Source organism: Oncorhynchus kisutch, linkage group LG3, assembly GCF_002021735.2.
Source record: "Oncorhynchus kisutch isolate 150728-3 linkage group LG3, Okis_V2, whole genome shotgun sequence".
NCBI lineage: Eukaryota > Metazoa > Chordata > Actinopteri > Salmoniformes > Salmonidae > Oncorhynchus > Oncorhynchus kisutch.
The window spans coordinates 55,792,567-55,814,655 of record NC_034176.2 but is presented as its reverse complement, the minus strand read 5'-3'; the positions used below and the strand labels follow the sequence as shown (position 1 = coordinate 55,814,655).

Below are 22,089 nucleotides of genomic sequence, written 5' to 3'. Positions count from 1 at the left end.
TGTTATTTCTGTATTCCATCATTGCCTCTTGCTGTGGCTAATCTCTTCATTTCAAAATGATCATCTCTAATCTCAGTAAGATCCATTGCCAATAACATATTGTGTACCAATTGTATGGCCTGATTTAAGTAGAATATCTGCATGGTGCTATTTTTAGTTCCTCAGCCTGTACTAAAAAAAATAGCTAATGAGGAAAGTAGGCCAGCCCAACTTTCAAACGGTCTCTGGTCTTGGATACAGTATATCAAAGGGTCCCCATACCATCTCCAGCAGTACATACATTTCAAAGGGACACATGGTTTGTGGAACAATACTTTCCGTGTGCATCATTGTGAGGTCTGAAGGTGGAATGGATGGGCCTTTCATCTACTTAATGTTAGTTTTTGATGTTAAAAACATGAGTAGCAGCATCTGACACACGTACAGTACACATTAAGGAGAGATATGAGCCGTAGGCAAAAAGCACTGGCTTCTGACTGTGTACTGTGACTGCATTCTTATTATAAATCAAGAACGCAGCAACTATTCAGGACAGTACTGAGGTCCTTCGTACAACATTGAGTAAAAAGAGCCAATGTGACAGTCACCATTTGCAGATCTCTATCCTGAATTATTAACCAGGGGAAATTGTGATTGCTTTAATGGAAATCGCTTGTTCCATCACTCATATGAGAATATCCCTCTTCTGCTGATCAAACCAGAGTCCATCCTTTCTTCATCCACACGCCACCAGCGGATACCTTCCACAGATGGGGATCCTAATAAAATACCAAAATATCAAATAGCTCCCTCTACATTACATTTATGTGCTTGGCATCCTTGAATAAGAGTGTGCTCAACAATGGGCCCTGATTTGATACCAGAAGAGTATAATTAAAGCAATATACATGTTGGTTTTTCCTCAAAAACATTCCCTCCAACTGTCTCCCCTACCCTCCATAGCCATGCTGTCAAAGTCACGTGTGACATGTTACAACAATGACAAAAGGAGGATGACAAATGCTCGGAAAGTAAAGGCTCAGATGTCACTTTACATTGTAATAACCATATTTTGGTCTCCGCCTTCAAATTTGTTCCTCATTTCTCTCAACGTTGCCCTGAACTACCATTGTCAATGTCGTTTCCCATTCACAATCAGAATAACCATGTTTTTTTTTGCTGTTGAGATGACTTATCTCTTTTTTGCTTTTCATGATATTTCTATGAGAATCTGTTTTGAGCCAGAACACCTACCAATAAATGTTCAGTAAATAAAAAGTTGCATGCAAACTAGAAACCATTAAAACACTATCAAACGTGAACCAGAACCTCTATGTGCCATTCAATACCAGGCATGCAGCATTTACATTGACTCTGGGAATTTGATTTGATTTGATTTGGCCTCATTGATTACCCAAGACAATGGAGGAAGGATGGAGGGCTACTGGTCACAGAGAGTGAGAGAACTTTGGAGACATCATCTCTCCCCTGTTTGTTCTGAGCCAAAATGGGTCATTTGCTGCAAACATGAACAGAATGGAGGTCCACATGGTGCTGAATTAGCAGCACCTGCTGCAGGAAGAGAGCGTGTCTGCCAAGTACTGGGAAAGTTACACATTGAAGGATTGCTCATTTAAATATGTGCAGGAGGAACAGACATTTGAATGAGATTATAAAATAAGTATTGTTAGATGAATTTCAATTTGAGGGCATTACATGCTATCTTTCTTCTACCCTCTTTCCCACTGAGAATGAGGATAATGACTATAACAATGTGGATGGGTGTGAAATTGGCAACGTTGTTGCCATATAACAAAGCCCGTCAGTGATTAAACCCCGACAGGCTCTCTCCTCCCCTTTCATGTGAGCACACACGCTGCGCTCGAACACACACACACACACACACACACACACACACACACACACGTAAACAAACATATTCACAAACATCCAATTAGAAAATATAGAAACTTTATGTAAACCCATTATCTGTTTGAGATACATGGAACATCATGCTAAGACATCACATCAAAAATCCCCTCACCTTTTCCAATACCCCCTTGTGTCACCCCGCTGCAGAAAATGCCTTAGTAGAGGAGCGCTCTGCACTTCCAGAGTCTCCCTGATCAGATGAGGAGCCCCTTTATCACTCTTATATCCTCCAGTGTGTGTGTGTATGTGTGTGTGCTGCTTACACAGCCTCACAGACAGCAGCAGCAGGTTGATACACACAAAGACAGTGAACGCTTCCTGGTGCAGAGCCCTTTTGAAGAACTTTGAGCATTCCTCTCCTACAGCACGGTCTCCTCCTACACAGAGGTAAGGACACCTTGAACGAAGGGTTACTGCAGTATAGAGGGGGTTACTTTTTGTCTCTTGCATGGAGTAGATGTTGTGCATTTTACAGTCCTGTCGCGTCTAAGCAACATGCATTGTTTGTCTGCACCGATCTACAACGACATCGATATGGAATCCGGACTGGGTGCCAAACACTGCTGAGTATATAGGAATGTATCATTTCATCTATCATGTACCACTCTTTATCTCAGGGAGGTGAGAGGATTGCTGTAGGTTGCTTGAGATTGTGGTTTATTAGTTGACTCCGGATACAATGCTCTCTGCCTCCTGCTGTATTCTCAATTTCTCTTCCTTTGTTCATATTTGAGTGTATCCAATGCATAGACCAGAAGAAGGTAATAACATCTTGCTGGAGGATGCGTGGGCATGGTATATAGAATATTATAAACTGGGTGGTTCGAGCCATGAATGCTGTTTAGCTCACAGTCTTGTTATATCAGACCGTAAACCACAGGTATCACAAAACATTTATTTTTACTGCTCTAATTACATTGGTAACCAGTCTATAATAGCAATAGGGCACCTCGAGGGTTTGTGGTATATTGCCAATATACCAATATATCCAGGCACTCTGCGTTGCATCGTGCATAAGAACAGCCCTTAGCACGGGTATATTGGCCATATACCACACCCCCTTGTGCCTTATTGCTTAATTAATCTACAGTACATGGAGAACACTAACAAAGAAAGAGCACCTCCATCATCTCCCACCCAATCCCAGATTCAGGTTGATCTGTCAACAGCAGTGGGAGGTATAGAGAAGAAAGGAGATGATAAACACTGAGGGGGCTTTAATCTTCACTAATTCCAATTGGTACATAAAAGCAGAAAGGAACATGTAGACAAATGCAAACTCGGTCAGGCAGGTGTCCTAGTTAGAGGGAGTTGATGTTTTCATTTTTTTCTTCAAAATGTAAGCGGGAGGATTACAGGCTCAGTCATACACACATTCAGCAAAGTTGTCACTATAGCTAAGTATCTAGATCTCTGGTTTGAACCACAAAAGTTTACAATACAAAACAAGACCGTTAACCTCAAAAAATTTCACACAGAGGGAATATCAACTCCATTATGTTTTTTTATTTTTTTTATTACTAATATTAAATCTTCCTAATTTAAAAATGTTCCAATGCTACTAATCTTGCCCTACTGCAGAGGTTTATGATACTGTAGGATATAGGGATATGGAAGGATAATTGTGTTTAACTGCATTGATTGGTGTTTTCGCGACCAATAAAAATTAGATTTGATGATAGCGCTGGTGGGAGTATCATGTATAATGAGTACTCATGCCATGTTCATCAAGGAAAGAGAGAAGTTGGCCTGTCAGTTTCATACTTTGTCCCATGGGCAGTGGTTGTTGTGAAGAGGTCCCTGCAGGCCCCAAACAGTGGCTATGTTTGATACTCCTTGCTGCGAGTCTGCCTCCACCCTGCCAATCTTGAGCCCGTCGGAAGCCAGTCCGTCTATGGACTCGTTTGGGGAGCTGTCAAGTCAACTTCTCAGTGAACCTCTCTTCTCTTCACACAATCAATATGTGAGATTCTCGCCAGGTGTCTTGCTCCTGTTGGAAGGGTGTAGATCGAACACAAACCGTGCTTCGCTGTTAATGGAGTGTGTCTGTGTGCTTCTGGGTCATTACTGCTGTCACATTATAAACGATGGGATTGTGCATCAAGGGCCAGTCCAGGGAAAGATTTTCCTCTCCGTTTTTTTATCATGGTGGCATGCGCAAAACGTCCAATAGTACAACATAGTTTCACAGATACAGATTCCTTATCCAGCCTGACATGTTTAAAAAGCTCTTTGCTCTCATTTCCCCCTGTTGCTGGTTCTCTCTCTCCTACCCCTTTTTCTCTCGTTTGAGCCAATGATCCCAGATGGTGACAGATCCCTGCCTCGTGTTAAGGCTCCACTTGAGCAGTGAGATGACATCTGGCGAGGATGTGACTAATAAAAGGGACAGAAGCGGCAGGGACCCGTCATACCATGTCGGATACCAGGGCCCTCCGACTGAAGTGTGCATTTTGATATGCATTCTCACAGATGTACTCAATTTGTCTTCACCATGGGGCTGCGCTGTCGAAGAAAACAGATCAATGTGATCCCCAATGTCAATGGTGCAAAGATAATAAAATAAAATAAAAACACCCTTATTCAAAGCAGACGTAGGTGATGCTAAGCAGAAATGTACATTTTAGAAAAGCAGAGAGAAGGATGGTGAGTTTATTGAGAGGAATATCCACAGCCAACCCTTAACTTGACATGTTATTGTAAATGTAAGCTAATGTACGCACATCTCCTTTGATAAATGTGCCAACTAAGCAAATTAACTATTGTTCACAGATCCAACGATAGGATGATACGCCTATGGTATCAGCCATATGTCTGGGTGGTAACTATGGCTTCGCGGCGGTACACCTCATTGTCATGTATAATTACATGAATTACCACAGATAGCTAAAAGAGGGATGCTATTATCCTGGAATTAGGTTTGAGCAGGTCATGTTCAGAGGCTGATCATATGGGAGAGAGGGGATTATTTCACCACATTATGCCTATGACAAAGATTGAGTGGCTCGCATTACCTTTAGGTGTGTGGCAATGATGTTCTTTGAACATGTAAAAACACATTTCGTACATAAGTCTCATTTTAGTTCCTATGAAAATGTACGCTTTTAATTTGTTTTCTCTCTGTTGATTTTCATGATTGTCCTCTGTGCAGTATATCCTGTCAATTGAAATAAGAAGTATAGAAGAAAAAGAGGAATAAATAAGAGAAGCCACTTGTCATATTTCAAAATAGACCCCTGGTGGGTTTGAAAAACCAAAACATGAGAAGCAACTGAAAAGGGCACTGGATATCTGTTTAATTTAAACCCTGTGTATCATACAACATGAACCTGAAATATGCTGTCGCAACATGATGATGTCTGATTAACATAATCCTATATAAATAACACCCGGATTGCTGTTGGGTATGCTGGGTTATTGAAAACCTAATTATCAGGGTATCATTTTCAAAGCTGTTGATGTTTACCCTTGACAGCAGTGCTATTGCCACAGTTATGTGCTTTCGCAAATTAGTTTGTGCTTGATTACATGTTTTTATGGGTCAATGCCAGATTTGGAGATTTTTGTAATCCTGTCTCCCTCCCTACAAGATTCAGCAGACAAAGCGTTTTCAACTGTGCTTCCGGTGGGTGGGTTTAACTCAAGGTATTATTGGGAGCAATGGAAATATTTGTTCTTGAGCACAATGGATGTTTTGTGTGCAATTCTGCTTGCAAACATTGGAACTGTAAGGATGACATGCACTGTACTGTATTAAAACATGTACACTCTTTATGGGGACACAGAAAACACATCTGATATCCATGTCTGAAAAGCTGTGGAGACATATGAAACTGTACATGGTAGTGACAAGTGCTTCTTTCATTTTGACCCTAGCAGATGGGAGGGGGGGGGGGGGGGTTGTGTCCTCACCCAGGAACAATGGCCCTCTGTTTATTGTTTCATCCACAGAATCCACAGAGGGATAGAAAAGGGGAAAGAAAAATGTCATAGGAAAACCACTATATGAACACTTAAAAGTAGTAGCCTCTGCCTCAGAAAGAACAGCAGTGAACCCATCAAACCACATCTGATCTCAGCTAAATATACTATACAGTGCATTTGGGAAGTATTCAGACCCTTTCACTTTTTTCCACATTTTGTTACGTTACAGCCTTATTCTAAACTGGATACTTTTTTCCCCTTCTTCTCATCAATCTACACACAATACTCCATAATGACAAAGCAAAAACTGTTTTTGAGAAATGTTAGCAAATATATAAAAAATTAAAATAAAGTGAAATTTCCCATTTACATAGGTACTGAGACCCTTTACTCAGTACTTGGTTGAAGCACCTTTGGCAGCAATTACAGTCTTGAGTCTTCTTGGGTATGGCGCTACAAATCAAAATCAAATTTATATAGCCCTTCGTACATCAGCTGATATCTCAAAGTGCTGTTCAGAAACCCAGCCTAAAACCCCAAACAGCAAGCAATGCAGGTGTAGAAGCACAGTGGCTAGGAAAAACTCCCTAGAAAGGCCAAAACCTAGGAAGAAACCTAGAGAGGAACCAGGCTATGTGGGGTGGCCAGTCCTCTTCTGGCTGTGCCGGGTGGAGATTATAACAGAACATGGCCAAGATGTTCAAATGTTCATAAATGACCAGCATGGTCGTATAATAATAATAAGCCAGAACAGTTGAAACTGGAGCAGCAGCACGGTCAGATGGACTGGGGACAGCAAGGAGTCATCATGTCAGGTAATCCTGGGGCATGGTCCTAGGGCTCAGGTCCTCCGAGAGAGAGAAGGAGAGAATTAGAGAACGCACACTTAGATTCACACAGGACACCGAATAGGACAGGAGAAGTACTCCAGATATAACACTGACCCTAGCCCCCCGACACATAAACTACTGCAGCATAAATACTGGAGGCTGAGACAGGAGGGGTCAGGAGACACTGTGGACCCATCCGAGGACACCCCCGGACAGGGCCAAACAGGAAGGATATAACCCCACCCACTTTGCCAAAGCACAGCCCCCACACCACTAGAGGGATATCTTCAACCACCAACTTACCATCCTGAGACAGGGCCGAGTATAGCCCACAAAGATCTCCGCCATGGCACAACCCAAGGGGGGGGCAACCAACCCAGACAGGATGACCACATCAGTGAATCAACCCACTCAGGTGACGCACCCCTTCCAGGGACGGCATGAGAGAGCCCCAGCAAGCCAGTGACTCAGCCCCTGTAATATGGTTAGAGGCAGAGAATCCCAGTGGAAAGAGGGGAACCGGCCAGGCAGAGACAGCAAGGGCGGTTCGTTGCTCCAGAGCCTTTCCGTTCACCTTTCCACTCCTGGGCCAGACTACACTCAATCATATGACCCACTGAAGAGATGAGTCTTCAGTAAAGACTTAAAGGTTGAGACCGAGATTGCGTCTCTGACATGGGTAGGCAGACCGTTCCATAAAAATGGAGCTCTATAGGAGAAAGCCCTGCCTCCAGCTGTTTGCTTAGAAATTCTAGGGACAATTAGGAGGCCTGCGTCTTGTGACCATAGCGTACGTGTAGGTATGTACGGCAGGACCAAATCAGAGAGATAGGTAGGAGCAAGCCGATGTAATGCTTACAAGCTTGGCACACCTGTATTTGGGGAGTTTCTCCCATTCTTCTTTGCAGATCCTCTCAAGTTCTGTCAGATTGGATGGGGAGCGTCGCTGCACAGCTATTATCAGGACTCTCCAGAAATGTTTGATCGGGTTCAAGGACATTCAGAGACTTGTCCCAAAGCCACTCCTGCGTTGTCATGGCTGTGTGCTTAGGGTCGTTGTTGTCCTGTTGGAAGGTGAACCTTCACCCCAGTCTGAGGTCCTGAGTGCTCTGGAGCAGGTTTTCATCAAGGGTCTCTCTGTACTTTGCTTCGTTCATCTTTCCCTCGATCCTGACTAGTCTTCCAGTGCCTGCCGCTGAAAGACATCCCCACAGCATGATGCTGCCACCACCATGTTTCACCATAGGGATGGTGCCAGGTTTCCTCCAGACGTGAATCTTGGCATTCAGGCCAGAGTTCAGTCTTGGTTTCATCAGAACAGAGAATCTTGTTTCTCATGGTCTGAGAGTCTTTAGGTGCCTTTTGGCTCCAAGCGGAGTGGCTTCCATCTGGCCACCATAAAGCCCTGATTGGTGGAGTGCTGCAGAGATTGTTGTCCATCTGGAAGTTTTTCCCATTTCCACAGAGGAACTCTGGAGCTCTGTCAGAGTGACCATCGGGTTCTTGGTCACCGGCCTCACCAAGATCCTTCTTCCCCAATTGCTCAGTTTGGCCGGGTGGCCAGCTCTAGGAAGAGCCTTTGTGGTTCCAAACTTCTTCCATTTAAGAATGATGGAGGCCACTGTGTTCTTGGGGATGTTCAATGCTGCAGAAATGTTTTCATACCCTTCCCCAGATCTGTGCTTCAACACAATCCTGTCTTGGAGCACTACGGACAATTCCTTCGACCTCATGGCTTGGTTTTTGCTCTGACATGCACTGTCAACTGTGGGACCTTATATAGACAGGTGGGTGCCTTTCCAAATCATGCCCAATCAATTGAATGTACCACAGGTGGACTCCAATCAATTTGTAGAAACATCTCAAGGATGATCAATGGAAACAGGGTGCACCTGAGCTCAATTTCAAGTCTCATAGCAAAGGGTCTGAATACTTATGTAAATAAGGTGTTCATAATTCGAATAAGCTGTTTTCACTTTGCTATTAAAGGGCTATTGTGTATAGATTGATGCAGATTTTTTTTATTTTTATAGATTATAGAATAAGGCAGTAACGTAACAACATATGGAAAAAGTCAAGGGGTCTGAGTACTTTCCGAATGCACGGTACAGTATGTTGCACATATGACATATTATATTTGTTGTATAGTATGTGACATTTTACTTGAGTATACTATGAGGATATACTTCCAGAAATTGATTTCATTGCAAATGTACAATAGGCTAATATTTACGTTCAAGTATTGTACCTTAACTGAGAGTCTACCTATTGCACTTATCTAAATTCCACAACCGAGGCCCGCTTTTGGATCCATCCACACTCCAGGGATGAGACTATTTGGTCCCCATTGGGACTTGTTCATTTCTGAGCATTTGTTTGTTATCACTTCTAGCAGATGGCTCAGCGTGGTGGAATGCTTTTCACCAACAGCATTAAAGTGAGGAAATGCTGCTCTCTCTAACTTATTTTGGACTCCCATAGGCCTAGTCATTTCACAGTGTCCCTAAAAAAAATCACGCACACATGCAGACACTCAAAATAGATTTCAGAATATTAAATAATTACAAACAAGCTATCAACATCCAAAATAGAAGTGATGATGTATTCTGTTCCTTTTTGGTTGAATAGAAAAATGTATCATTGTAAATTCCTCCAATGTAATTCAAGATGTGATGCATACAATGTCACATTCACTGTAGGGGAAAGACTCAGCCCTCAGTCATCATCAAAGGCTTGCCATGTAAATTTATCCACAAGCGACTTATTCGTCTTTGGATGGAAACAGGGATGATGTGCTCATGGAGCATATTTCAACATGTCACTGTGCATCAACCATAAAGAAATGAGCAACTTCTTTGCAGCAGGCGGGTCAAATGCAGAATGAAGCAAATACTTGAGGCTGCTGTCATACAATACTAGAACTGTCGTTCATCGATAGCCTCACAGTCCTTAAAGAGCAGCTGAACCCAACAAAAATATTTCTCTAGTTTAAAACGGCTTATGTTGCATCGATATCATTCAGTGTAAAACGGTACTGTACTAGTATCATTTTTATCATAAAGTCAGTATCTTCCAAAACTGAGATTTGCAACAGCTGTTACATTCCTACTTCCATTGGATATTTCACGGGTGATTTCGATCATGACCATTTGCCCACTAACACAGGATGGTAATGTGTAGGGAGAATTGTCATGCACCGAGAACCAGCTGCACCGATTTTGCTCTATCCAATTGTACAGCAGAACCTACAGTGAGATAGACCTGCCCAAATTATGGAGCGCCTCTGACTTGTTTAAATAAGACAATATGTCACCAATGTTATGTTGAAAGAACACAATTGGCTAACAAGTCCTTTATCGAGTGGCCACTTGCTAATGTGTTTGATAGTGATCATTGAGTCTGCCACTGTTCTGGGCAAAATGAGAATTGAGACGTTGCGCATCCCAACTGGAACTTGTCAATATTCCAAAAGTCAAAATCCATTCGCAACCTATTTTGTAACATGATTTGCTGTGAAACACTGCCAGACAGACGCACACTCCGGTAATAGATAGTGAGAAAGTTGTCAAAACAAAACGTCCAAATTAATTGATTTATCTTAAATTAATTCTGACTCTTTTGAGGGCGAAATGCTGCGACCGTGGCTCAAGAGGGACAAACAACAATAACTGCCAGGGTACGATATAGCAAACATAACACACCCACATCGAACCCACATCTTGTACACAAATCTAGTCTTCCTTTCCCGAGCAGCAGAAAATCACATGCGGAATCGTTGAGTTCAGTCCCCGCAAGGACGAGAACTATGTGTATTGTGTTCATATCAGCCCAAGTGCTGTTTATAAATAGTTATATCAATCCCATGGGATCTATTTTTTTCTATTTAATTCCTTTACTGTTTGAAATGTTCAGACTCCCCATGGAATAACCTACTGTATGTTGGTAAAGTTAACTTGAGACATTGCCTGAAACTCCTTCTGACAGGTCCGCTTCTGTTGTGGCTTCACTGATGAAGATGAATGTGTACTGCATCAGCAGCATCTCATTAGACAAATATATGTTTTGAGCCTCACCGAAGATAGAGACAAATTAGAACTAGGAAATGACAATGATAGTGAAATCTGCCCGCATTGATACTAAAAATCAATATTTATTGCAGCACACACAGACATTTTACACATTATATTTTATTTATTTGTATTGAACCTTTATTTAAGTGTGACTTTATATTTGGGATCAAGCCTTTAAATGGTGAACATAATTATGCTCACTGACTATAATAATTTGCACATAGAGAATGTTAAAACATTCAGCTTAATTCCTTTCGATGATTGCTGTTGATTGCTGGCGTGTTTCTGAGCAAGCTCCTTTGTCAAAGCACATTTACAAAGATATTGGGTTCAATATAGTGATGAGACAGGAGAGAATTAAGTCGTGATATAATTGATGTTGAGTAAACGAAACGGATGACTTCGGGTGAAGCTGAATGTGTGTTTTCTCCAGTTGGTTTGACACCTCGGACAGCAGAGGGCAAATAATTATTGTCTATCTTTTTTGTTCCTTCATTAGCTGAGTAAAATGAAAGCCTATGCTAATTAGGAACGGATTAATGCTGCTTCTGTTTGGGGTAAACATATTTTCAAAGCAAGTGTCTCAGAGAAGGTTAAATCTTCAATGGATCCAGGTGGTACTGAATCACTAATAACAATCTCACTTGTTTCTGATTTGACTTCGGAACTGAGCTGGCAAAGCCTTGAGCTATTCGATTGTTGACATACAGTCAATTCAGAGCAGAGTATACCTGTTGTGCATTATATTGAGATTAAGCACCTCACTTTGTTGTGTAATTAACTGGGACAATCTTTTTCCCAACAGGAAGATGAAGATACCAGCTAGCATTCTGCTGATTGGCCTGATGTGTCAGGTAACCTGCATGTGGGCCTTTGCTCGCCTGCCCGAGGATGCAGAACAGCGGTCTGCCTTCTCAGTGGCACGCACCAGCAGCATGGAGGGTGGACCAAAGATGGTGGTGACCTTTGACAAGGAGTATGTTAACATCGGTGGGGACTTTGAATCAAAGGCAGGCATGTTCCGCTGCCGCATCCCCGGAGCATACTACTTCTCCTTCACAGTAGGGAAATTCCCACGTCGTGACCTGTCAGTCATGCTAATGAAGAACAGGAATGAAGTGCAGGCCATTGTGTATGATGAGAATGCGGGAGAAGAGCGTAAGGTGCAGAGCCAAAGCGCCATGCTGCAGCTGGACTTTGGTGACACAGTCTGGCTCCGCCTTCACGGTGATCCCCGCTATGCCATCTACAGCAACACAGGTCACTACACCACCTTTAACGGCTACCTAATCTACCCTGACACCTACACCTTCCAAGACCCCAAGCATGAGGACCCAACTCGTATGTATGGAAACGAGGCGGCTGCCAATGACCACACCCTAACTGACCAAGATGGGCTAGGAGAAAGGGACAACATAGAGAAGAAAGAGGAGGTAGAGGATGAAGAGGGGGACCAGAGGTCGGCCTTCTCTGTTGGCCGCACTCAGAGCATCGTAGGGGTGGACCAGGGCTTCCCAGAGCACCGTCCTATCACCTTTGACACAGACTTTGTCAACATTGGCGCTGACTTTAACGTCACCGAAGGTGTATTCACCTGCCGTATTCCAGGAGCTTACTTCTTCTCCTTCAATGCTGGCAAGCTTCCCCACAAAACACTGTCAGTCAAGCTGATGAAGAACCACCTGGAGGTGCAGGCCATGATCTATGATGACAGTGATACTGAAAAGGCTCTGCAGAGCCAGAGTCTGATGCTATCTCTGCACCGTGGTGATATCGTCTGGCTTTATAGCCACCAGCGCGATGGCTTTGGAGCATACAGCAACCATGCCAAGTATATTACCTTCACTGGATTCCTGGTCTATCCAGACCTCCAAAAACCACCCACCAATCAGCAGCAACAGCAGAGCCGGAAGCCATAAGGGACAGTGTCAAGAACACAGTTGGCTGTGGACCTACTACACTCAATTATTCTATGTCCAGCTAATTCTTTCAATGGGTTTACTTTGTCAAACTCCAACTTGGAGTCTTGAATTCAATGAAGATGTTACAACTTGCTAGCATTTCTGATATTTTCAGGATATGATGTCTCAGTTAATACTTACTTATCTGGATTTTTAACATACCTTTATCAAATGTCTTGAAAGGCATGGTTAAATAATGGGGACACTTGCTTTGTGTCAAAATGAGTATTTTTCCTTCATTTTAGAGTGAGTTTCTGCTAAGGGCCGTGTCTGATCACAATGAAATAAAATGAAATTTTTAACCAAAAAGCATGACCAACATTTAGAATAAAATGTCCCTTTACCCTGCAGGGCTATCCATTGGACGAAGACAGACACCATACTCACAGAGCACATGCTAGTTTTGGACCTTGAGGCACCAGACTCATAATTTCATTTCTAACTTAGTAGAGTTGAATTCATTTCCTCAGATGGTTAATGCTGTGGAGAAAATGTAATATCCTATATCATCCCTTATGATAATCGTGCCGGTTTAATTCACACACCCCAAGAGAGAAAAATGCTGTCCAAATTGTGCCAGACTTCAGCAAATTACAGGCTCAGTTTGAGAGGTCATTTAAACAACACATAAAAATAGCATATAGTCCAATTTTAATGTTAGTTTTACACTCCTGAAAATACTGTATTTTGATTCTCCACATCAGTATTGTGAGCCTATTGGGTTCTCTACACCACCATCTCTGGGTAGTGTTCCTTTTGAATCAGTGTCTTATCAAAAGGCATAAACACAAAATGTGACAATGAATAATGAGACAGTATTTCAGTAATAGTTAGTCTCCCAGTTAATAGTCATCTACTATGCGAATAGCAGGTTGATGTTTATTGTCATGAATCTTGCCCTGGAGGCAGAACTGAGCCATTTGCCCTAGATGGGCCAGCTGCAAAGTCAAAACTGTATTTTTGGTCTTAATTTAAGGTTAGGGCTAGGCATTATGGTTAGCTGTGTAGTTAAGGTTATGTTTATAATCAGATTTTATGACATTCTGGCTGTGCCAGCTAGTAACCACTCTGCATAGCTGCCTCCAGAACAAGATTCATGAAGAAAAACCACTAACCTGCCTGTGACTGCATTGAGTCAGGCATATACTCACTTCTGTGGTGCTGCCCTTACACAACCTACTTTTGGAGAGCATCCTTCGTCACACTCTTGACTCCCTAATTGTGGCAACTTTTGTACTTTGAGGGTGGAATGACTTTTTCGATACAGCGATTTGAAAAATATTTGAAACTGCGTATAATTTTTCAATTTGTATGCGAAAATGATAGTTTAGCATTTGCTTTGTAGTTCAATTTCAATCATTCTGTGCATGGGCTGCAATAGGAAATAGTCCTCTTGAGTTGAGTGGACCAAATTTGTATAACAGCTTTAATTATATTTAAAAACCACTAGCATGATAACTTGTGAGGGAGTAAGGAACCCACCAAAAGTATTATTTCTTAGAGTTCAGTGAGATCAATTTCCAGAGAGATAACAAGCATTATGATTTTTGGAATTGAGTCTTACAGAATATTTGACTTATAATTTCATGCATGCTGTCATGGAGAATAATCGTTTAACAGCTTTGCAGATATTTGTAATGATACTGTATTTCTATCCATATGTGATTTTTGGTAAATAACTTTGTTGTAAGTGGTATGTTGGTGACTTGTGCTTATATCTTTGTCCTTACAAAGGACTGATTGTAAACTAAATAACATTTTTCCCTGGGTACATTCAACCCATGTGTTAGTAGTCAGCTTCTTGTTGGCTCCTTGAGATGTTCAAAATATTTCTTATACAATGGATGCTTTGGAACATGTGAAGCAGAATAAATAAAAGTTCATGTTTATTTTTCTGTGCTCTTATTGGTAGAAGGCACATCTATGTCAGTGAACTTCACCATGCCCATAGGGAGAGCTTATATCAGCATGATGCTAATCGACTCGAGACATAGATCAACATCAATAATATTCAAATCAATTGGATCCAATAATAATATTTAAACATGTAAAGCATACGTGGTCTTGAATAGAAGTCTAAAATGTCACAATATAACCTGAACCATGGTATCACACTTCTACGGACCTGCTTTTTAACATGCACACAGTGCCCTCTTTTGGTTTGCTATGGTAAGGCAGGTAAGGTCTGGGTTTCCATCCATGATTCTACTGTATCTTAGTCACTTCTGCTCTGACGTCGCTCGTCCATATATATATATATATATAGTCTTAATTTATTCCTACTTAGGTGTGTGTATAATTTGTTAGATATTATTGCACTGTCGGAGCTAGAAGCACAAGCATTTCGCTACACCCGCAATAACATCTGCTCATCACGTGTATGTGACCAATAAAATGTGCTTGTACTAGTGCTATAGTTTAAACATACACCGTCAAAATGTAATCACTATTCAGCACATCCAACTAATGAAAAAAAATATCAAGACAAACAAATGGTTTCGCTTTTGTTTTTATTTACATAACTACTTGAGTGGACTCAAGTGGGACATGAGTCCATCAACAGTATGGAAATATTAAATACGGGGATTTTATCTCTGGGGTTTGATGGTTACTTGTCAGCTGGCTTATCTCCAGCTGGCAGCTCAGGTGCCTTGGCCTCACGGTGGGCTGGGAACACCTCCCACGGACTGTTCAGGTCAAACTTACGAAACTCCTGTGAGAGCTCCACAGGCTCTGCCACCACACGCTTCACCTCATCATCATAACGCACCTGAGATGTACCAGATGGACAGGATGAACAACATGGTAGATACCAGCGGAGGCTGATGAGGGGAGGACGTCTCATAATAATAGCTGGAACGGAGTGAATGGAAATGGCATCAAACCTACGGAATCCATACGTTCGATATCATTCCACTCATTCAGCCATTAGCACGAGCCCGTCCTCCCAAATTAAGGTGCCACCAACCTCTTGTGGTAGATACAATACTTTAGTATTGTGAAGTCGCATGTACAGATCTTAGGATAGGATTAGGTTATAATTTGGCCTTTAATGCATGTGCACGACATGGGACATTTCTCAGCATTCTTATCTGACCTTACCTCCACAAATCCTGACAGTGGGAAGTCCTTCCTAAACGGATGCCCCTCAAAGCCATAATCTGTCAGAATACGTCTCAGGTCAGGGTGGTTGGCGAAGAAAACTCCATACATGTCCCACACCTAATAACACAAGTACAAAACATATACTTTCATAGTATTGGAAAGGGAGTGTTACCAAAAACCTACGTTTACCAGTAAACTACCAGAATTTTGGTAACATTCAAGTTTTTATTTTTGTGACTTCTAATGGCCTTTTAGGGTACTTCAGATTATGCAGGCGTCTGTAGTTCTCTGGCTCTGTGTGGCCTTATAACATGTAAAACATATAAAATAATCTAAACATAGTTATATAAAAAAATGGAATGATAAAGCTGTAAAACATTATCCTAAATATAAACCAGCAATTTAATGAATATCATTTTTTGTTTAATATACAGTTGAAGTCAGAAGTTTAAATACATTTAAACTCAGTTTCACAATTACTGACATTTAATCCTAGTAAATATTCCCCGTCTTAGGTTAGTTAGGACCCACTCCCAGTGGGTCAGAAGTTTACATACACTCAATTAGTATTTTGGTAGCATTGCCTTTAAATTGTTTAACTTGGGTCAAACATTTTGGGTAGCCTTCCGCAAGCTTCCCACAATAAGTTGGGTGAATGTTGGCCCTTTCCTCCTGACAGCTGGTGTAACAGTCAGGTTTGTATGCCTCCTTGCTTGCACACGATTTTTGAGTTCTGCCCACAAATGTTCTATAGGATTGAGATCAGGGCTTTGTGATGGCCACTCCAATACCTTGACTTTGTTATTCTTAAGCCATTTTGCCACAACTTTGGAAGTATGCTTGGGGTCATTGTCCAGTTGGAAGACCCATTTGCGACCGAGCTTTAACTTCCTGACTGATGTCTTGAGATGTTGCTTCAATATATCGACATAATTCCCTCCCTCATGATGCCATATATTTTGTGAAGTGAACCAGTCCCTCCTGCTGCAAAGCACCCCCACAATATGATGCTGCCACCCCCGTGCTTCACGCTTGGGATGGTGTTCTTTGACTGGCAAGCCTCCCCCTTTAACTCCTAACATAACAATGATCATTATGGCCAAACAGTTAAACTTTTGTTTCATCAGACCAGAGGACATTTCTCCAAAAAGTATGATGTTTGTCCCCATGTGCAAACCATAGTCTGGCTTTCTTATGGCGGTTTTGGAGCAGTGGCTTCTTCCTTGCTGAGCGGCCTTTCAGGTTATGTCGATATAGGACTCATATTACTGCAGATATAGATACTTTTGTACCTGTTTCCTCCAGCATCTTCACAAGATCCTTTGCTGTTGTTCTGGGATTGATTTGCACATGTCGCACCAAAGTACGTTCATCTCTAGGAGACAGAACGCATCTCCTTCCTGAGCGGTGTGACGGCTGCATGGTCCCATGGTGTTTATACTTGTGTACTATTGTTTGTACAGATGAACGAGGTACCTTCAGGCATTTGGAAATTGCTCTCAAGGATGAACCGGACTTGTGGAGGTCTACAATTTCTATTCTGAGGTGTTGGCTGATTTCTTTTGATTTTCCCATGATGTCAACCAAAGAGGCACTGAGTTTGAAGGTAGGCCTTGAAATACATCCACAGGTACACCTCCAAATGACTCCAATGATGTCAATTAGCCTATCAGAAGCCTCTAAAGCCACAACATCATTTTCTGGAATTTTCAGGCACAGTCAACTTAGTGTATGTAAACTTCTGACCCACTGGAATTGTGATAGTGAATAATATGTGAAATAATCTGTCTGTAAACAATTGTTGGAAAATGACTTGTGTCATGCACAAAGTAGATATCCTAACCGACTTTCCAAAACTATAGTTTGTGAACAAGTGGCATGAATTATCCTTTATATCCCCCCTCCACACACACTTATTTTACTATGTCAATATGTCTTTGTTATTAATATTTTGTCGCCAAACTGGTGGCAGTTGTGAAAAAATAATTTGAAAAGTTGCTGAGTTAATTTAAAATAATGCCTTTGTTGATCAGATGCTTTTTTTTTCATTAATTAGGATATTTTCTCTTGAACCATATGGTGTCTCCACTAGGAAATCTTGGAGAACATAGACAGATGTAAAAAATGTATCCTAAATTAATATATATATTTTTTTTAATGTATAAATGACCAAAGTCACAATAGATTGCCATAGATTACCTGTTAATTACCAGTAACTTTGGTAAATGACTTCTAGCTTGGCAAACCTATCCTTTCATTAGAATTTGCATTTTGGCAGGCAAAATATAAATTCTGAGCTGCCAACACAAAAATGTTAGATTGAAAGTAAAGCATTCTTACGATGTAACGGTCAGACTTACCTCCCTCTCGTACCAGTTGGCTGCGTTGTGGACAGACACAGAGGAGTCTACTGGGGTGAGCTCGTCGGTGTAGGTCTTCAAACGGATCCGGGAGTTGTAGCGCAGGGAGAGCAGGTTGTACACAATCTATTCGCCAAAGAAAACAGACTTAGACATAAAAACTTCACCTCTGATTAGATCAGGGTTCATCAAAGTAATCTGGTTCAATTCTATGTTTGTGTCTGAACACACGTTCATAACCACAAAAATAACAAAGCACTGTCATGAAGAGAGGTATACTATTGGAACAACAGCCTGGGGGTCTGGACGGAATAGTACCTCAAAGCGATTCTGGCGGGTGGGAATGTCAACTGCAGTAAGGTCAATCATGTTTCGGAACTGAGCGTTGCTGTGGTCTCTCAGAAAGGTCAACACAGGGATGACCCCATCAGGATGGATCATCACCTCCAACTCATTGTAACACGTCACCTGAAGATATAACATGCATCCTTGTGAAGCTCATATGGCTTCAAACGGACATTCAATTAGCTATACCAAACGGCAAGCTTTTTAAGAAGGTAAATAAAGAATCAAATGACTTTAGTAGTCAATTGTGCACTAAGATTTGATACAAGACACCTTCCGGTTGCCAGCTTAATTCCCAAGTGTGGGCTCCTTTCTAACCTTATGTGTATGTTCCCCATGTTTGAGATGCACCATAAGCATTTTGGATTTACAGTACAGTTTCCCTTAAGGGTTGCTCAACATTGTATGATTGTGTGGCTGTCTTTGTGTTAAAGCTGAATATTCATTATAGCAGTTGGTGCAATTACATTATCTTACCTGGACTTGCTGCACATATTTAGGAAGCATTTCAGCCACATATTCTCCAAAAGCTGCAAGTTGGTTATGGGTGACAGCATCCTTGGGTCTAACAGTGGCTACACAGAGATAAGTCACATTAATTTTTTTATTTAAAGGATGAGGCAATACAATTATTGTTGCACTCAATCATCTATTGTATTCAGTGTTGCAAAGATCACTGACTGCATTTAAAACTAAATGGTTAGAGAATTGTACTACATTGGGGATTATCTACAATGTGCACCATAAAGACAAATGCCACGGGCTGGGTGAATTCTAGACACTGGTATACTCACGTTTTGTTTCAGTAGTCTCGGATCTCGCTTGCATGAGACATGGGCTTCGATTGGCAACTGTAACATATTACATAAAATAACATTACGTACTCAATGTGAGCTAGTAGACTGCTCGTTAACTAGTGGCTAAGCGACTAACACTTTTACATTACTTGACTCAGTTATGGCTACATAACACTGTCATAACAAGGATATAGCTAGCTAATAGATACACTGCATGACCAAAAGTTTCTGGACACCTGCTCGTCGAACATCTCATCCCAAAATAATAGGCATTAATGTGAAATTGGTCCCCCATTTTCTGCTATAACAGCTTCCACTCTTCTGGGAAGGCTTTCCACAAGATGTTGGAACATTTCTGTAGGGACTTGCTTTCATTCTGCCACAAGAGCATTAGTGATGTCGGGCATTGATGTTGGGCGATTAGGCATGGCTCGCAGTCAGCGTTCTAATTCAGCCCAAAGGTGTTCGATAGGGTTGAGGTCAGGGCACTGTGCAGACTGCCAGTCAAGTACTTCCACACCAATCTCGACAAACCATTTATTTATGGACCTCACTTTGTTCACAGGGGCATTGTCATGCTGAAACAGGAAAGGACCTTCCCAAAGCTGTTGTCACAAAGTTTGGAGTACCGAATCGTCTAGAATGTCATTGTATGCTGTAGCGTTAACATTTCCCCTTCACTGGAACTAAGGGGCCTAGCCTGAACCATGAAAAACAGCCCCAGACAATTATTCCTCCTCCACCAAACTTTACAGTTGGCACTATGCATTCATTCGGGTAGGTAGTGTTCTCCTGGCATCCACCAAACCCAGATTCGTCTGTTGGACTGCCAGATGGTAAAGCGTGATTCATCACGCTAGAGAACGCGTTTCCACTATTCCAGAGTCCAATGGCGGTGAGCTTTATACCACTCCGGTCAACGTTTGGCATTGCGCAAGGTGATCTTAGGCTTGTGTGTGGCTGCTCAGCCATGGAAACCAATTTCATTAAGCTCCAGACGAACAGTTCTTGTGCTGACATTGCCTCTCAAGGCAGTTGGACAGACAATTTTTACACACTAGAGCACTTGTGTGGCCTGCCACTTCACGGCTGAGCCGTTGTTGCTCCTAGAAGTTTCCACTTCACAATAACAGCACTTCCATTTGACCGGGGCAGCTCTAGCAGGGCAGACATTTGATGAACTGACAACAGAGCCATGTTGAAAGTCACTGAGCTCTTCAATAAGGCCATCCTACTGTGAATGTTTTCCTATGATGATTGCATCGGTGTGTGTTCGATTTTATACACCTGTCAGCAACAGCTGTAGCCGAAATAGCAAATCAACAAATTTGAATGTGTGTCCACATACCTTTGTATATATAGTGTATTATAAGCATACATGCCTGTTAAGAGTCAAGTTATAAATTGACATGGCAATGTGCGTTCCAGGTCGTCTGTATAAGTCGTACAGCACAGAAGAACAACATCTGACTTGCGTTTAGCAAGCCTCTAGATGCGCAGTGTGACAACTAAAATCCTGACCTGGAACATAACCACTGACTTGCTAGCCAATTTGACGGAAGGTCAAGTGAGAACTGTCTGACTACAGATAGCGCGATCTTAACAACAATATAAATGCGTTATCACGCACATTAACTATAAATGAAGACAGCATGTTAGTGCACAGTTAATGCTCGAAATATACTTACGATTCAAAGTCCTGCTAAAACCTCCGCGAACAAAACGCACTAACGACGCCGCCATGTTTTTTCAATGACGTTGTCAATTTTCTTCTTCTGTTTTTTTTTTTATGACGCTGGGTAGTTTAAACGCACAGATAGAACGAGACAGATATTTCACCGGATGTAAATGTAAGGCATCCGCTTGACGTTTCCACTCGAAAATAGGACCAAAACGGCGAATGAAAGATAGCGGAAGCGGATGATGAAGTAAATTCTGAATAAAATGGCGGTAGAATCAAGGAGAATTTGAGTATTGTCCAAAATAATGAAAAACGGACCAGAGTAGTGTACAGTGATGATAATGACCGTATCTAGTAGGAGTACGGTTTGTTAATGAGGAGCTGCTGAGCAGAGTACCGATTTTGAATAAACCATGAGTTATCCAAACTGATTTAATACATTTGAAATGTCGTGTGTGTCTCTTCTGAGCAGGGCACCTCTCAAGGAGGTTTTATCTGGCGTTTCGTGGGAAGATTAAACATATTCCTGGAGTGATTTGAAGCACTTCGGGTGAATCGTGTGATGAAAAGTGAAGTCTGTTCTTTTGTTTTTTTGATATGCAGTCTCTTCCTACTCAAGTGCCGTTATGGTATATTAACTACAGAGTCAGAGCATTTATCCCAAGACCAATGCAGTGTGATCATTGTAAAGGTTTTGGTCATGTTTCTTTATTTCACCTTTATTTAACCAGGTAGGCTAGTTGAGAACAAGTTCTCATTTACAACTGCAACCTGGCCAAGATAAAGCAAAGCAGTTCGACACATACAACAACACAGAGTTACACATGGAATAAACACACAATCAATAATACAGTAGAAAAAGTCTATACAGTGTGTGCAAATGAGGTAAGATAAGGGAGGTAAAGGCAATAAATAGGCCATGGTGGCGAAGTAATTACAATATACCAATTAAACACTGGAGTGATAGAAGATGAATGTGCAAGTAGAGATAATGGGGTGCAAAGGAGCAAGATAAAAAAGACAGTATGGGGATGAGGTAGTTGGATGGGTTATTTACAGGTGCAGTGATCTGTGAGCTGCGCTGACCGCTGGTGCTTAAAGCTAG

General features: G+C 41.7%; 2 protein-coding genes across 2 annotated transcripts; one reads left to right on the top strand and one right to left on the bottom strand.

Moving 5' to 3' along the window:
• The first annotated feature begins 2,091 nt into the window (after nt 1-2,091).
• On the top strand, nt 2,092-14,585 carry LOC109885259 (complement C1q tumor necrosis factor-related protein 4). Its single transcript, XM_020477108.2, has 2 exons — nt 2,092-2,298; nt 11,541-14,585. Exons 1-2 carry the CDS (start codon nt 2,156-2,158, stop codon nt 12,652-12,654), a joined length of 1,257 nt encoding a protein of 418 aa, XP_020332697.1. The 5' UTR covers nt 2,092-2,155; the 3' UTR covers nt 12,655-14,585.
• A 604-nt stretch (nt 14,586-15,189) lies between these two features.
• ndufs3 (NADH:ubiquinone oxidoreductase core subunit S3) lies at nt 15,190-21,129 on the bottom strand. Its single transcript, XM_020464068.1, has 7 exons — nt 20,992-21,129; nt 19,301-19,357; nt 18,984-19,081; nt 18,480-18,629; nt 18,162-18,287; nt 15,799-15,918; nt 15,190-15,466 (listed from the first exon to the last, which is right to left on the bottom strand). The coding sequence occupies exons 1-7, from the start codon at nt 21,044-21,046 to the stop codon at nt 15,305-15,307; spliced, it is 768 nt and encodes a 255-aa protein (XP_020319657.1). The 5' UTR covers nt 21,047-21,129; the 3' UTR covers nt 15,190-15,304.
• Nucleotides 21,130-22,089: the final 960 nt, after the last annotated feature.